Here is a 14258-nt window from a genome sequence, read left to right on the forward strand (position 1 = left end):
TCCTTCAGCAATTTCTCTGTGTTTTCCTTTATCTCCTTGAGCATATCAAGGATCATTTTTAAAAAAATCCTTGTGTGGTACATCCAAAGTGTGATTTTTTCATTGATGGATTCTGGATTTTTATCTTACTCCTTTGTATAGGCCATCTTTTCCTGTTCCTTTGTTTTCTCATAATATTTTGTTGTGCACTGTACATTCATTATCTTAACAAGCAACTCTGGGATTAAATCCCTGACCTGTCTGTTCTGTGAGTTTATATCTAGCCACTCCTCTCTGTGTGAGGAGTTAAACATGAACAAACCAATGTAAAAAACATTTTTCACAGACTTTGTATATTGGTTTTTCATTTGCTGATTCTCTCCTTCAGAGTTTAGCCCTCCTTTCAAGGTTAGTCCAAGGTGAATAGGAAGTGCAGGGTCCTTTCTGTCTTTTCTGAGTCTTTGTCTTTTCTTGGGACTGTGCTTGCTTCTGATCTTAGAATTCCTTTGGTTGCAGGAATTCAAATGCCCCTTTTTCTCCTTATGAAATAGATTTTCTTTTATGTAGGTTGCTCTGTTGTAAGACTTAATGCAGGCAATTCTTTGTCCCAGGCTGCTTCGACTTAATTGTTTCTTGTACTTTTTAGCTATCTACAGCCTGCTCTTGCCTGTAGGGCAATTGTTGGGAGGGCAAACTCAAGAGGAGTTTTCTAGGTCAGTCCTCCAGGTTTCAACCCAATAGAATGTTACCTAATGTACATAGGGGTTACTTTTGTTCCATCTGAAATGGGACTAGGGTCCTACAGCAGGCGCTCAGGCTGCCCCCTTAGTGTGCCAGCGATGTTTTGGAAAAGGGGTCATAAAGGACACAATCACGATGCGCTTCTCCTGCCATCTTTAAATCTGCATTTTCTTGATTTGGCCTCGCCCAGATACTGTCTTCAGAGTTTTGAAGAAGATGGCTCTGCTAATTTTTGCTTGTTATTCAAAAATTCTGTGGGTAACATCACCCTGGAGCATCTTACCGCACCATCTGGGTCAGCTGAAGTATGGATCCCAAATCTGACAGTGATAGGTTGTCCTCAATTTGGAGTAATGCACATAGAACAGACAGCATACATAACCTGTGGTGGGTGCAGTCTTTTTTCAATCAATTGAGTATTTGTAGTTTTCCCAAACCCTGTAGGAAATTCTTACAATTTACATGTTTGCAAAACATCTATATACTTTGCAACTATATTTTTGTTTTTGAGTTTGGGACTTGAACAGTAACTCTTCATATATAGTTATAAATTCTTTGGTTTGGGGTGAAGTATCTGATAACTTGTATGCTATGCTCATTTATCCTAAGTTTTTTCACTTGGGCACCTTATTCAACCTCTCATTTTCAGATTTTCATTCATAAATTGGGAGTAACAGACCAGAGGAAGATTATGTTTGCTTACTTGGTGGTTTCTAGCAGGCATTTTGCATATATTAAAAAAAAAAAAAGAAAGAGAATAGGAGACCAGGTTGGATCAGAACTTTATCTGGTACAGAGAGAGAGAGAGTAGTAATAGTAGTGATACTAGTAGTGTTGTAATAGTAACAGTAGCAACATTCACTATGCTCTGCTTGAAGGAGCAGACACCAGAGAGTCCTGCTGCTTATATATCAAGGTGAGTCGTCAATGAGCTATCATTCATTGCTAAAAGTAAAAAATAAAAACATGGGTTTGCTGAACATTAGAATTTCACAAATAGACATTGTTATTATAGTTGTGGTGGTTTTGGTAATGTTAAATCATATCTCTTAATAGGTTTCTTGCCAACTTATTAGAAATCCTATGAATTTAGATACATTGTATCAAGTAATGTTATGTCAATAGTAAATGTATACAACAATATTCTAGAATAAAGTAGTTATAAAGTATTAGTTCTCATATTTACTAATTATGATTTTAAAAGTTACTAGATAGTATTTATTTTAGTAATACCAAAAAATTTAAATAGAGTAGTAGCCTCCATGTTTGATTATTGAGTAAATGGTTTCTGGCATGATAAACCTTTGTTTCCATTAAAGACTTCATCATAATGTGAAGAGTAAAAGGATGAAATTCTGTACTAGGTATCTTGTGATCTAGCAGTAAGCTGCTATGATTTCTAGAGAGTTACAGTCTAGCTCTAAAGGAAGATTTAAACAGTGTTAAGGTGATAAAAAACAGTGTTAAGGTTGATATTGAAAATTAACACTGAAAATATGTTTGTAAATGCTGTGTTCTGGTTGTAGTACTAGAAGATGTGATGATGCATAAAGCTGTGAGGTTATGAAACAATAGTAAGCAAAGAGAGAAGGAAGAACTAAGTTGTAACTGAGTCGTTAAAATTTTAAATCCTTACAATTTGTTTTTAAATACAAGTTGCAAAGCACTATTGTGATATTTATCTTAATTAACATTTCAGCAATCATAAAGTCTCTATGACCAGTATTACTGTTATTCTCTTGATCAAAAAGTAAGGCTCAGGTTCAGGGTCAGCTACAATAATTTGTGGGGCCTGATGCAGAATAAAAATTTGGAGTCTACTTGTTCAGAAAATGAGAAAAAGTACCATTAAAGATATAAAAACATAACTTTCATTTTTCTTCAGCAGTCTCTTATTTTTCTCACGTCAAGTTGTTTTTTATTTGCTATTTAACTGTTCTAAGTAAGAAGATGGAAATTTAAAGTTACTAGCCTGAATTATGTCATTTATCTTAATATTGTGCAATATAAGTTTTAAATGCAAGCATAGGAGCATTTAACATGTGTGGATCACCAATATGCCACAATTCAGTATTTTTATACTTTGTGCATAAATGTTTTGTTCCTGCACAAACAGTGGAAGTGCTGCACAAAATAAACTTAAGTGTCCCCTGCCCCCATTTGGATGGCAGAGCACGCATCAGGGCTTCAGTCAGCAAGAACTGCAGAAACATCTTTCCCAAAGCACCAGAAATCACTAACAGGGTGAGCGCGAAATCAAGATAAAGAGCACTTAAAAGCGGTAGGATCTCATGGTGCCCTGGCTCATCTCTTCCTCATTCCATCACCAATGTGGTGTGGAGTCAGCCTGTGCTCCCAGTGAAGATCCCTGATCCTGATTTTGGAGGAAACAGAGTAACCTGCATATCCTCATACATGCACATATAGTCTGCTTAGTGGTGGCTTCGGGGACTCACTGTCCTGGAACTTGTTCTGTATGTAGAAGGCATCTCACTGAGTTCTCCTCTAGGATTCTGTAGGTTAACAGTCAAGGTGTGCTGCATTGATTATTGGACATAGGACATATAGATAGAGCCCAGGAGTGTGAGGAAATAGTTTCCTAGGGAAGAGGCAGGATTTGTGTTTGTGTAAAAAGGGAATCCCTAGGGCCACACATCTATGCCCAAGACAAAAGACATGTGCAGAAAAGATCAGGGAAGCCCCATGCTTTGGCCTGGAGTTTATCATTGTATGCATAAGCCCTGAAGGGAGAGCATTCACCCAAATCCAATTTAAAAGATGGGGAAAGGGCAGGCCGCAGTGGCTCAGCAGTCAGAGTTCTCGAAGCCTGCCATACCAGAGACCCAGGTTCAATTCCCGGTGCCTGGCAATGCAAAAAAAAAAAAGAAAAAGAAAAAACTGGGAAAGATGTTTTTTTTCCTTCTTCCTTAGCTCCTTGTATTTGAGTAAAGCTCTGTCAGAGCACTAAGTAGATAGAGACTTAAGAAACAAATGGCACAGAGTCTAAATTCCAGTGATAACACACTAAAATATCAGAATGTCCAAGTTTCAGCAGCAGATTACAAAACATAGAAGCAAACAATTATAAAATACACCAGCAAACAGGAAGCGATGGCCCAGTTAAAAGAGAAGATTAAGGCATTAGAAACTGTCAGTGAGAAGATCAGACCACATTTCAGACAGAGGGTTTCAAAATGGTCTTAAATTTGCTCAAGGAGCTAAAGGAAAAAATTGGCAAAGAAAGTCAGGAAAGTGACAGATGAACAAAAGAGAATATCAGTAAAGAGATGGAAATTATGCAAAGAACCAAATAGTGCTAAGGACCACAATCACAGAATTGAAAATACCCTAGAGAAATTAAACATCAGATTGGATTTGGCAGAAGAAAGAATCAAAGACCTTGAAGACAAGACAGTTGAAATCAGCCTGAGGAGCAGAAAGAAGAACTAGTGAAGAAAAGTGAACAGAGCCTCTGAACTGAGCATGGTGTCCCTGTGGGGACACAGGGACACCATGAAGTACTCCAGTATACACATCGTGGGAGTCTCAGGAGAAGAAATTGACAAAGGGGCAAAGAGAATATTCAAAGATATAATGGCTGGAAAATTCTCAAGTTTAATAAAAGACATGTATTTACATATCCACAGTGATAAAAGAGCTCCAAATAGACCCATACCATCTCCTATTATAATTAGTTCCTTGAAGACCAGAGATAGAGAATTATGAAATCCACATGAGAGATGCTATGTGTCATTCAAGAGAACCTCAGTAAGATTATGTCCTGAGTCCTTATTGGAAACCATTGGCATCTGGTCACCCATCTCATTATACATCATTCAGACACATGGTGAGTCTTAAGTGTGCCACTTTTGTGAGCTTCCAGAGCATTTCTTATTTTTTGGTTAAACTCCATCATTGCACTGACCCCACACTAATCCAGAATGTTTGTGTCTGTTTCTTTGATTAGAGTATAAGCTTTTTAAGAATAAGAACCAAGTCTTACTTAATATTTCTAGAACCATCACAACCATAATAACAATATCCATTTATGAAATTCTCATGTCAGCAAACTCATGTTTTAATTTTTTACTTTTAGTAGTGAATGATAACTAATCTGAGTCACCTTGATATATGAGTGGTAGGACTCTCAGTGCCAGATACCCTCAATGCCAGTGACTCTATGTATTATTTATTTTTAATCTTCACAAAAATCCTGCAAAGTACTATTTTATATAAATAAGAAAACTTAGGTTTGTTTGTGTTGAATACTGATAAATTTTGCAGATCCAATTTACAAAGCACTTTTAAGTCATCCTTTGAGGAATTGTACAAATTTTTTTAAGATGGGAACCAAGTGTTTAAAGATGGGCACATGTCCTAATTTTAGGCAGAAAACATAAGTGGATTATCTTTGAGTTTGACACTGAATCTAGAAAATCCAAAATGATTTTTTTAATGGCTTACTTTTTTCAAAATGTTAACAGCACTTATTAGTCATCTGCATGGGTTCTTTAAGAATATAGTTCCTATTAGACAAAGCTTATTGGTTGAGATTCTTAGATACCCTTCTGGTCATGTTGTAGACAGGTGGGCCTAATGATCAGACAGCAAAGTAGATTTGTGATTTGTATGGATAGCTGTACCCTGAGAGATCCAGTTACTAGAGTTGATCTCAAAGTAGAATATGTTCTCTGCATTTTTCAGGGCTCAGTCTTGGACTTTATTTTTAGCATTTTTATTACCTGTCTCAGTATAACAAGTCATACTGTTCAGATTTTCAAATGATCAAGCAATAAAGGTTAGTTAACACATGGCATGACAGAATTATTGCCTCAAAAAATATTACATACAACTATACCAACAGCACTGGATAAATGTAAAATTATGAAATAAGTGCACCCAAACCCCTCATTGCCCCAAATATAATAACATAAAAGAAAATATTGGGAAATTTTAGATGACCAAAGGCTTAGTATGAATCAAGAGTTTACTGTGGCTACCCAGGAGGTCACACATTCAACCATCTTACTTGTTTTCTTCATGGCTGTGGCATACAGAATAGGGATGTTGGTCATTCAGATTGCCAGAAGAAGGAACTTTCTAATATTTAGAATTGTCCAGGTACAGAATAGATTGTACCATGAAGTGATTTCATAACACTGAAAAAATTTTTTAGAGAAACTGGCCATATATGAGAGCTACTATAGTAGTGTCTTATGCACTGCATAATGAATTGACTAAATGTTGCCTAAGGCTTCTTTCAGTTCTGCAATGTCTATGGATCCTCCGTAATTCTCCAGATAGTGAAATGCAATTGGGGCAGTAGAGGCCCTAGGCCATTTAGAGAGCCATTTACTGGAAGAAGTCCAAATATTTGAATGGAGGTTACAGTCTGAATTAAACCCTAAAAATACAATTTAAGAAAAAATTCAAAAGCAGAGTATGCTATGTGTTGACAGGTTTAATGTGAAGATTTTAAAGTTAATTTGTGATAATTGGATATTATTAAGCAAAAAAATATGGTACAGGGGAAGGAGCCCTTTCAGAAGATTAGACTGCTACTACAGCTACTTGTAAAACCCATTGAACTGATCATGTCACGTTAATTTCCTCAACTTTAGAAAAACGAGAGAGTTGGACGTAATGGATTTTATGTGCTTTCTAGTTGTATGGTTCTATGAATGTTAAAATAAACTGATTAGAGCTAAACTAGTTAATTTAAAGAAATTCTGTTTAGTGTTCTATAGAGCTTAAGAAGTTGTCTAAATTCCTTATTCTTATATAGTAATGCTATTATGTACATTCACTGGCCAACTAAAGATGATGGGTCACATTCTAGAAGTTCAACTGTTTTGTTTTTTATTTAACAAGGTAGGAAATGGTGGTAAATATAGGAGTTGGAAACTAAATAGTTTTTAATTCAATTGACCATGACAGGGATTAACTGGTGAAGCTTCTTCTAATCAAAGCCTTCATATTTTGAGTGAGACGTCTGCTCATTATGTATCTAAGGACTTTACATTTTATAAAGTTGTTTTATCTAAGTAGAACTATGTTCTTGCTTGTTAGAAAGTTTTGTTTAATAAATTATAAACTATCTAATTTTATTTAACTCATACTTGACTGTGTTTCTCACTTGATAAAAATTGTATATGTGATATTCCTAGTAGCAGGAGAATTTAAAGTGGAATAATTCTATAACTGTTGTTTGGCATGTCTGCAATGAATGTGGAATATCAAAGAGTGATATGATAGGCATGGGAGGGAAGATGTGGTCATCAAGATCTTGAGTTACTGTTATCGCATCTTAATAATCCCTGTCCATATATCCTAAATCTTCTAAACTTTGGTTTCAAGATAGTATGTACTTTGTGTTTTTATGGTAATTATATTCCAGATCTCTTAAATAATCTCATCTTGTTCTTTATAAGGTGCAGTTGTAATTGGTATGAAAGGTGTAAGTTAATTGTTTTGTATGTTAATAATTTGTTTAGGTTTATCACCTTTATGCCCTGAAAATGCTGGATAAATAGGACTTCCTGTATTCTAGGCAAGTCAAGTAGATATCAAACATGTTAACATTTTTTCATTTTAGAAGAGCTTGTCAAGAAGGCATCATCTGTTATGTACTTATTTCTTTTGTTAACCAAAATGTTTAACTGGCATACAGTTTAGGAATTTCCTCATAGTTCTTCTCTAAGCATTAACACCTGTAATATATGTTATAAACAAAGAGAGCAATGAACATGTTTTGTTGTAGAAACTAAACTTCAGAGTGGCCGTAAGACAAGGTTTTCAAGATGAACAGGGGCTACTGCACCATTCTTGATAAATCCAGGTTAAGGCCATCACATTGCCTTGCTGCTATGGGTATTATAGTGAGGAAGAAGAAAACTACTGTAGACTTGCTAGCTTACTACTTGAGATTTGATTTTTGAAATGCTGAAACATATAATGTAGTAAAGAAGAGATGTTTGTTATTTTTACTGACTCTTCCTAGTCCAGTACCTGAAGCCTTTCATAGTCTTCTTTCTCAGTCAAAAAGGGAGACACTATCTTGTCAGCTTTTAGAATATGGCTGTCTGGGGAGCCCCAGTAATGGACATGGGTTAAAAGCTGGAATTGTACCTTTTTGAAATAAGCTTTACCCTTCAATTTAGTGGTGGTGGTATTGGACTTGAATAAATGGTATAATAGAATAAAACACCAAACCTAAATATTTTTGAGGCTTTTTTTAAAACATTGAAGCCTATTTGGTGTGTCTTTTTAGGGCATTATCTATTTTAGGTTTTTTGAATTTTCAAAATGGCAGTGTATGAGTTCATATTTTTTTACCTCCCCCCAGTCTTTATTTTCAGATATTTTTACTTCTTTGGGACTAGGAAGATAAATACTTTTATATAGAGCTCTTTAACGATAGTTGTAAATATAAATGGAAATTAATTTTAGATTGTTATTGGAAACTTATTTTAAGAGATACATGTAAAAAAATGTCTTTACAGATATTCAGCTCTAAAAGATTAAGCATTTAGTACACTGCCAAGAATTTTGTAAAGGTTCCATACCTGTGTAGTTTGATACTTTAATATTTCTGTCCTTGAATTTTTCTCTTAAAACATTTTAAAATAAAAATTATGTTTGCTTTTACTTCCCTTTGTGAATAATCAATCTGAATCAATCTTTGTAGCTCTTATTAATGTATATTAATTTTTGGCTTACTGTAAAGTCATAGAACAATAGTATCTAGCATCTTTGCCGTTCAATGATGTGTTCATTATTCTGCCTTAGCAAGATTTGAGGATGATGGGATTCAAGACACAGATAGGAATTTGAATGTCTGGAAGGAAAGATATTTAGTAGTTCTGGGAAAAGAAGTAGGAATTATTAAATGACGTTTGCATCGTTTGACTTGTTTTTTCCCCCTTTTCAAGCAATGAATGTGTAGTTTCTTACTTAGCAATGTTACAAAAGGCAATTGCATTTTGATAAGAAGATACCTCCAAAACCAGAATCTGGATTTTAATTTAAAAAAAAAAGTATTTTATCTGAAAAGATGCAGAATTCTTGGACCACAGGAGGCTGATAGAAGGGAATCCCTTACAGTTTTGGTTTCTGTCCCATGTTTCCATGGAAGTTCAGTAAAATCTTGTAACGAAGAAAGAATTCTGAATTTGGGGGACAGAAAATAAGAGTTACTTTGTATTTAATTAGTAATTTATTGATTAGTAATTAATAAGTGTGGTCAGATGGACTCAGTTTCTTTTCAACTGTAAAGTTTTCTGATTTTTAAGTGCCTTTGAAGTATAAAACACTGTCCAGAATATTACAGGCAGGGAAATGACCACTGAAGATCTTTCCTGGGAAACTGCTAGGATCTTGCCCTGGAGCTTTTGATGTTTGCATGCTTTATGGGCGTTTGAACCTCAGTTTTCCTTGCAGATTTGAGAGTTTATAATAACAAAGCTCATCCAGTAAAAAAAAAAAAAAAAAAGTTTTCTGACAGTTTAATCAGTTGAAAAAAAAATGCTTACTTTATTACTACTAGCTAGTTATGCTTTCTTTGTCATTATCTTGAAATAGTTAAGCTAAATGAGATGTCTTACTTATATTGGAAGTTGAAAAGTGAAAGGACAAAGAGTATAAAATGGTTTATGATAAACTTTTGAAAAATAGATACAGTGACAGGCTGATAATTCTGTATTTGAAAATGGTGTGAAATACTTGATGTTTGTGTTGGCAGGCTAATTGGTTAAGAAAGTAATTTTGAGGGAAACAGTTGTAACTAAAAACAAAGATGGATATGGGTTTTTAGGGGTAATATATCTTGTAACTGCTAACAAAAAGTGAAATCATATAACAACTAAGTATTAATTTTTTAGATAGATGAAAAAAATGATTTTGTAGGAATGGCTTGAAAAATGAGCTGGTGAATGAGTGAATAGTTCCTTTCTTAATTTAAGAGAAAGGGAAGCAAAAAAATAAATTAAAAAAAAAAGGAGAAAGGAAAGCTTTAGAACTGAGAAGAATGCAGTTCTTCATTCTATACTACACATTGTTTTTGAAAGGAGAAAAAGATGTGGTTTGGAACGTGTAGTTGTGCCTTGAGCTCCTGAGAACTAGAACTCTATTTTTTTTTTATTTAGTTTATTTCAAAATACTTACAGGACAATTAGAAAAGTAATACAAACCCCATAGAAGAACTCCAACATGTCTGTGTCCCCACCCCAGTTACCCAGGTACACCAATTTTAACATTTTGCTACATTTGCTGTATCATTTTATCCATCAGTCTGTCAATTCCTCTATCTGTCTATCCATCCATCTACCCATTACTCTGTTTATCAATCCATTTTCTGAACACTTGAGTTAGATTGTATATACCACGCTCCTTGAATGCCCATTTCTTAAGTACAAGGATATTCACTTATGTATCCATCTTAAGTATAGTTATCAAGTTCAAGAAATTTAGCATTGATATAAAGCTGGTCTATATTCCAGTAGTTTCATATAGCTCCATAATGTCCTTTTGCGCCTTCTCATATCCAAGATCACGTATTGCCTTTGATTGTCATTATCTCTTTAGTTGCTCTTTCTTTTTTTTTTTAATTGTGGGAACATACATAAGCAACATAATTTTCTAACCCAACCAGTCCCAAGCATAACATTCACTATGAAAATGATTAATTATATTGACTCTGTTGTAGTACCCTCACCACCTTCCTTTACTGAAACCTTCGCATTTTCCCAAACAGAAACTGTGTACTCATTTTGCATTAATTCCTCATTCCACTAGTCCTCCACTGCTAGCAAGCTGTACTCTTAATTTCTGTCTCTGTGAGCTTGCATATTCTCCGATATTTTCTTTTTACTTACCATGGGTTTAAATTAAACATTTCAGATCTATAACAATCTGCTTTACTCTGATACTTCAACATCTCTTTGTAGTTTTTGTCACAAATGACGTTTGTACGTTAGTCCAAAACCACTTATTTCTACTTATGTTTTATGCATTTGCCTTTTAGATTCTGAAAGTGAAAGGTGGAGTTATAAGCCAAAAATAAAATGGTACTGCATTTATATTTATTTACCCCAGTTATTATCCTTTCCAGAGACCTGTATTTCTTCATGCTACTTTGATTTCTTGTCCTGTCATTTCAGTCTGAAGGACTCTCTTTAGCATCTATTGTGGGGCGGGTCTAATAGTGACAGATTCTTTCAGTTTTTGTTTATCTGGGAATTTCTTAATCTTTCCCTCATTTTTAAAAGACAGTTTTGACAGAGAATTCTTGGTTGGCAGTTTTTTGCTTTTGGCGCTTTAGATATGTCATCTCACTGCCTTCTTTCCTCTGTAGTTTCTGATGAGAACTCAGCACTTTCTACTTGTGAGGCTCCCTTATAGGTGACATGTTGCTCTTGTGGCTTTCAGAATCTCTCTTTATCTTTGCTATTCAGCAGTTTTATTTTTAATATTCTGCAGCATGGGTCTATTGGGAGTTCAGTGAGCTTTTATGTTTATAATCATGTCTTCTGTTTAAATTTGGGAAGTATGCAACCATTATTCTTTGAATATACTCTTTCCCCTTTCTCTCTTCTCCTTTTGAGACTCCCACAGTGTGTATATCGGAACCCTTGATGGTGTCCCACAGGTTCCTCAGACTCTGTTCAGTCGTCTTTCTTCTTTCTGTTCCTTAGATGGGGTGCTTTCAATTGTCATGTGTTCCAAGTCTTTGATTTTTTTCTTCTGCCAGCTCCAAGCTATTGTTGAACCCCTCTAGGGAATTTTCAATTTCTATTTCTGTAGTCTTTAGCGTAGTTTGGTTCTGTTTTCAAAATTTCCACCTCTCTATTGATGTTCTCTTCATGTTCATCTGTCATTTTCCTGATTTCCTTTAGTTCATTAGTCATGTTTTCCTTTAGTTCCTTGAACATATTTAGGACCATTGTTTTAAAAAGTGTTTATGTCCCAGGTGTGATCCTCCTCATTGATAATTTCTAATGCTTAATTTTTCTCCTTTGCCTGTGCTTTTGCTTCCTTTTTAAAAATGTTTTGTAATCTTTTACTGAAATTTGGACATTTTGATATTTTAGTTTGTTACTAGAATTTAGGTTCTGTGGCATATGTTCCTTAAACTTAAATAGTGTTATTACAGAGCTTTTCTTTTTTAAAAAATATTTTTATTGACAAATCTTCCCACACATACAGTCCATACATGGTAGGTACAATCAGTTGTTTACAATATCATCACACAGTTTCTATTCATCACTATGATCATTTTTAGAACATTTGTATCGCTCCAGAAAAAGAAATAAAAAGAAAAAAAATCCCATACCCCTTACTCTCTCATTGACCACTAGTATTTCAGTCTATCCAATTTATTTTGCCTTTTGTCCTCCTTATTATTTATTTTTTATCCATATTTCTTTACTCATCTGTCCATACTCTAGATAAAAGGAGCATCAGACACAAAGTTTTCACAATCACACAGTCACATTGTAAAAGCTGTATGATTATACAGTTGTCTTCAAGAATCTCAACTACTGGAACACAGTTTAACAGTTTCAGGTACTTCCCTCCAGCCCCTCCAATACACCATCAGCTAAAAAGGGATATCTTTATAATGTATAAGAATAACCTCCAGGATAACCTCTTGACTCTGTTTGAAATCTCTCAGCCACTGAAACTTAATTTTCTCTCATTTCTCTCTTTTCCTTTTTGGTCAAGAAGGCTTTCTCAATTCTATGATGCTGGCTCCTTACTCTTCCCAGGAGTTCTGTCCCATGTTGTTAGGAAGATTTATACCCTTGGGAGTCTTGTCCTATGTAGAGGAAAGGGCAGTTGAGTTCACCTGCCAAGATGGCTTAGAGAGAGAGAGGCCACATCTGAGCAACAAAAGAGGTTCTCTGGGGGTGACTCTTAGGCATAATTATAAGTAGGCTTAAGTTCTTCTTTGTAGGAGTAAGTTTCATAGGGGCAAACCCCAGATTGAGGGCTCCCCCTATTAATCTGATTGTCCCCACTGCTTGGGAGAATATCAGGAATTCTCCAAATGGGGAAGTTGAATATTTCCTCCTTCCTCCCCAGTCCTCCAAGGGGAATTTGGGAATCTTTTTTTATTCACTGCCAAAATCACTTACAGAGCTTTTCTTGAATGCCAGAATCTAACAACAGCAACAAAACAATTTTCCCAGTCTTCACAGATGGACCTGTGTGAATGTCTCCTTCAGGGTTTCTCCATACCATGACTTTGGAGAAGATCTCTAGAAAACTCTTGATGTTTCTGAGAAAGTGTCTTGTCTGGAACATGCACCTGTGGCCCTGGGAATTCTCTTTACAAGAATATAAATGACCCCTCTTCCCTAGGAAGCAGTCTCTTCACAGTCCTCGACACTGCACTGTCTACTACAGTCAGCAGTTTCTTGTTGCAGCCGCCATTCACGTGCTCTCCCATTGCATTTTCTGGGGACAGCTCAGTGAGTTGCAGGGCAAGTCCTAGACAGTGTATCGCTCAGTCCACCACCAGACGGGTTAGGCTGGACATACATGCTACTGGTGTGTGCTTCAGAATTACTCTGCTCCTTCTGGAACTGAGATCAGGGATCTGCACTGGGAGCACTAGCCATATCTGTGCAGAGTTGCTGAGGAGTTGGGGAGGGGCCAGCCAGGTGCCTAAAGATACTACTGTTTTAAGTAGCTGTTGTTTGATTAGGTTCTTGCCTTGTTACTGCAGTCCTGTAACTGTTTTCAGGAGCGTTGAGAAAAATGATTCTGAAAATTCTTGCTGGTTGTTTAGATATTCTGTGGGGGACAGAATCCTGATCACTCTGCCATCCTCATCCTAGAAGGGTGTTATTTTAAAGTGCAGACTCAGTAGGAAGACATATCAAATAATATTTTGTTAAGCTTCTCTTGATGCAGTGTTGTTTAATGTTATCAGCATTGTGAATGATGGGATAAGTTACTATCATAATATGAAATGGATTTTTCACAAAAGTAATATAAAAAGTAGATTCAACATAAAGGGGTTAATGGATAAGAATGATTATACTATAAAGGTTAATTTTTTATGTTTACTCTTTGGGGGTTCTAATATGTAAGGATTGACATTGCAAGCTTAACAATCAAACATAATAAATGTTTTATCCTTCCTTATAATTTATACATTATACACTTACCTTCATAGGCTTCATTACACTAACTTTATCAAAAATTTGCATAATTAATTGGGGATTAAAGGGCTTATTCCATTTATTTAAGAAAAATTAATAAAAATATGATTTTTTTTTTAAGGTACAAAAGAAAGAAGACCAGCAGTTGGAGCTTAAAAAAAGTACCAGCCCTAAAAAAGCTGCAGAGCCCACTGTTGATCTTTTAGGACTTGGTAAGTAATAAAAAGTAAAAGTCATCATTAAAAGTTACAAAACAATTGAAGCTTTTAGTTGAAATGAATGTAATGGCTTTTTATTGTCAGTATACCAAAGATGACTATTAACTGAATTTGTAAATGGTATGATTGGTTTGCTGAGTTCTCACAAAATAAG

General features: G+C 35.2%; 1 protein-coding gene across 4 annotated transcripts in view; it reads left to right on the plus strand.

The window, feature by feature from the left end:
- The window catches only part of SMAP1 (small ArfGAP 1), a 243339-nt gene that overhangs the window by 199224 nt on the left and 29857 nt on the right, over positions 1 to 14258 (plus strand). For all 4 annotated transcript variants that reach the window (XM_077162201.1, XM_077162202.1, XM_077162204.1 and 1 more), the window contains one exon: positions 14008 to 14098. In XM_077162201.1, the coding sequence (XP_077018316.1) occupies positions 14008 to 14098 (91 nt within the window). The remainder of the gene's footprint in view (positions 1 to 14007; positions 14099 to 14258) is intronic.

This window comes from Tamandua tetradactyla, chromosome 5 (assembly GCF_023851605.1).
Source record: "Tamandua tetradactyla isolate mTamTet1 chromosome 5, mTamTet1.pri, whole genome shotgun sequence".
In the NCBI taxonomy this organism is placed as follows: domain Eukaryota; kingdom Metazoa; phylum Chordata; class Mammalia; order Pilosa; family Myrmecophagidae; genus Tamandua; species Tamandua tetradactyla.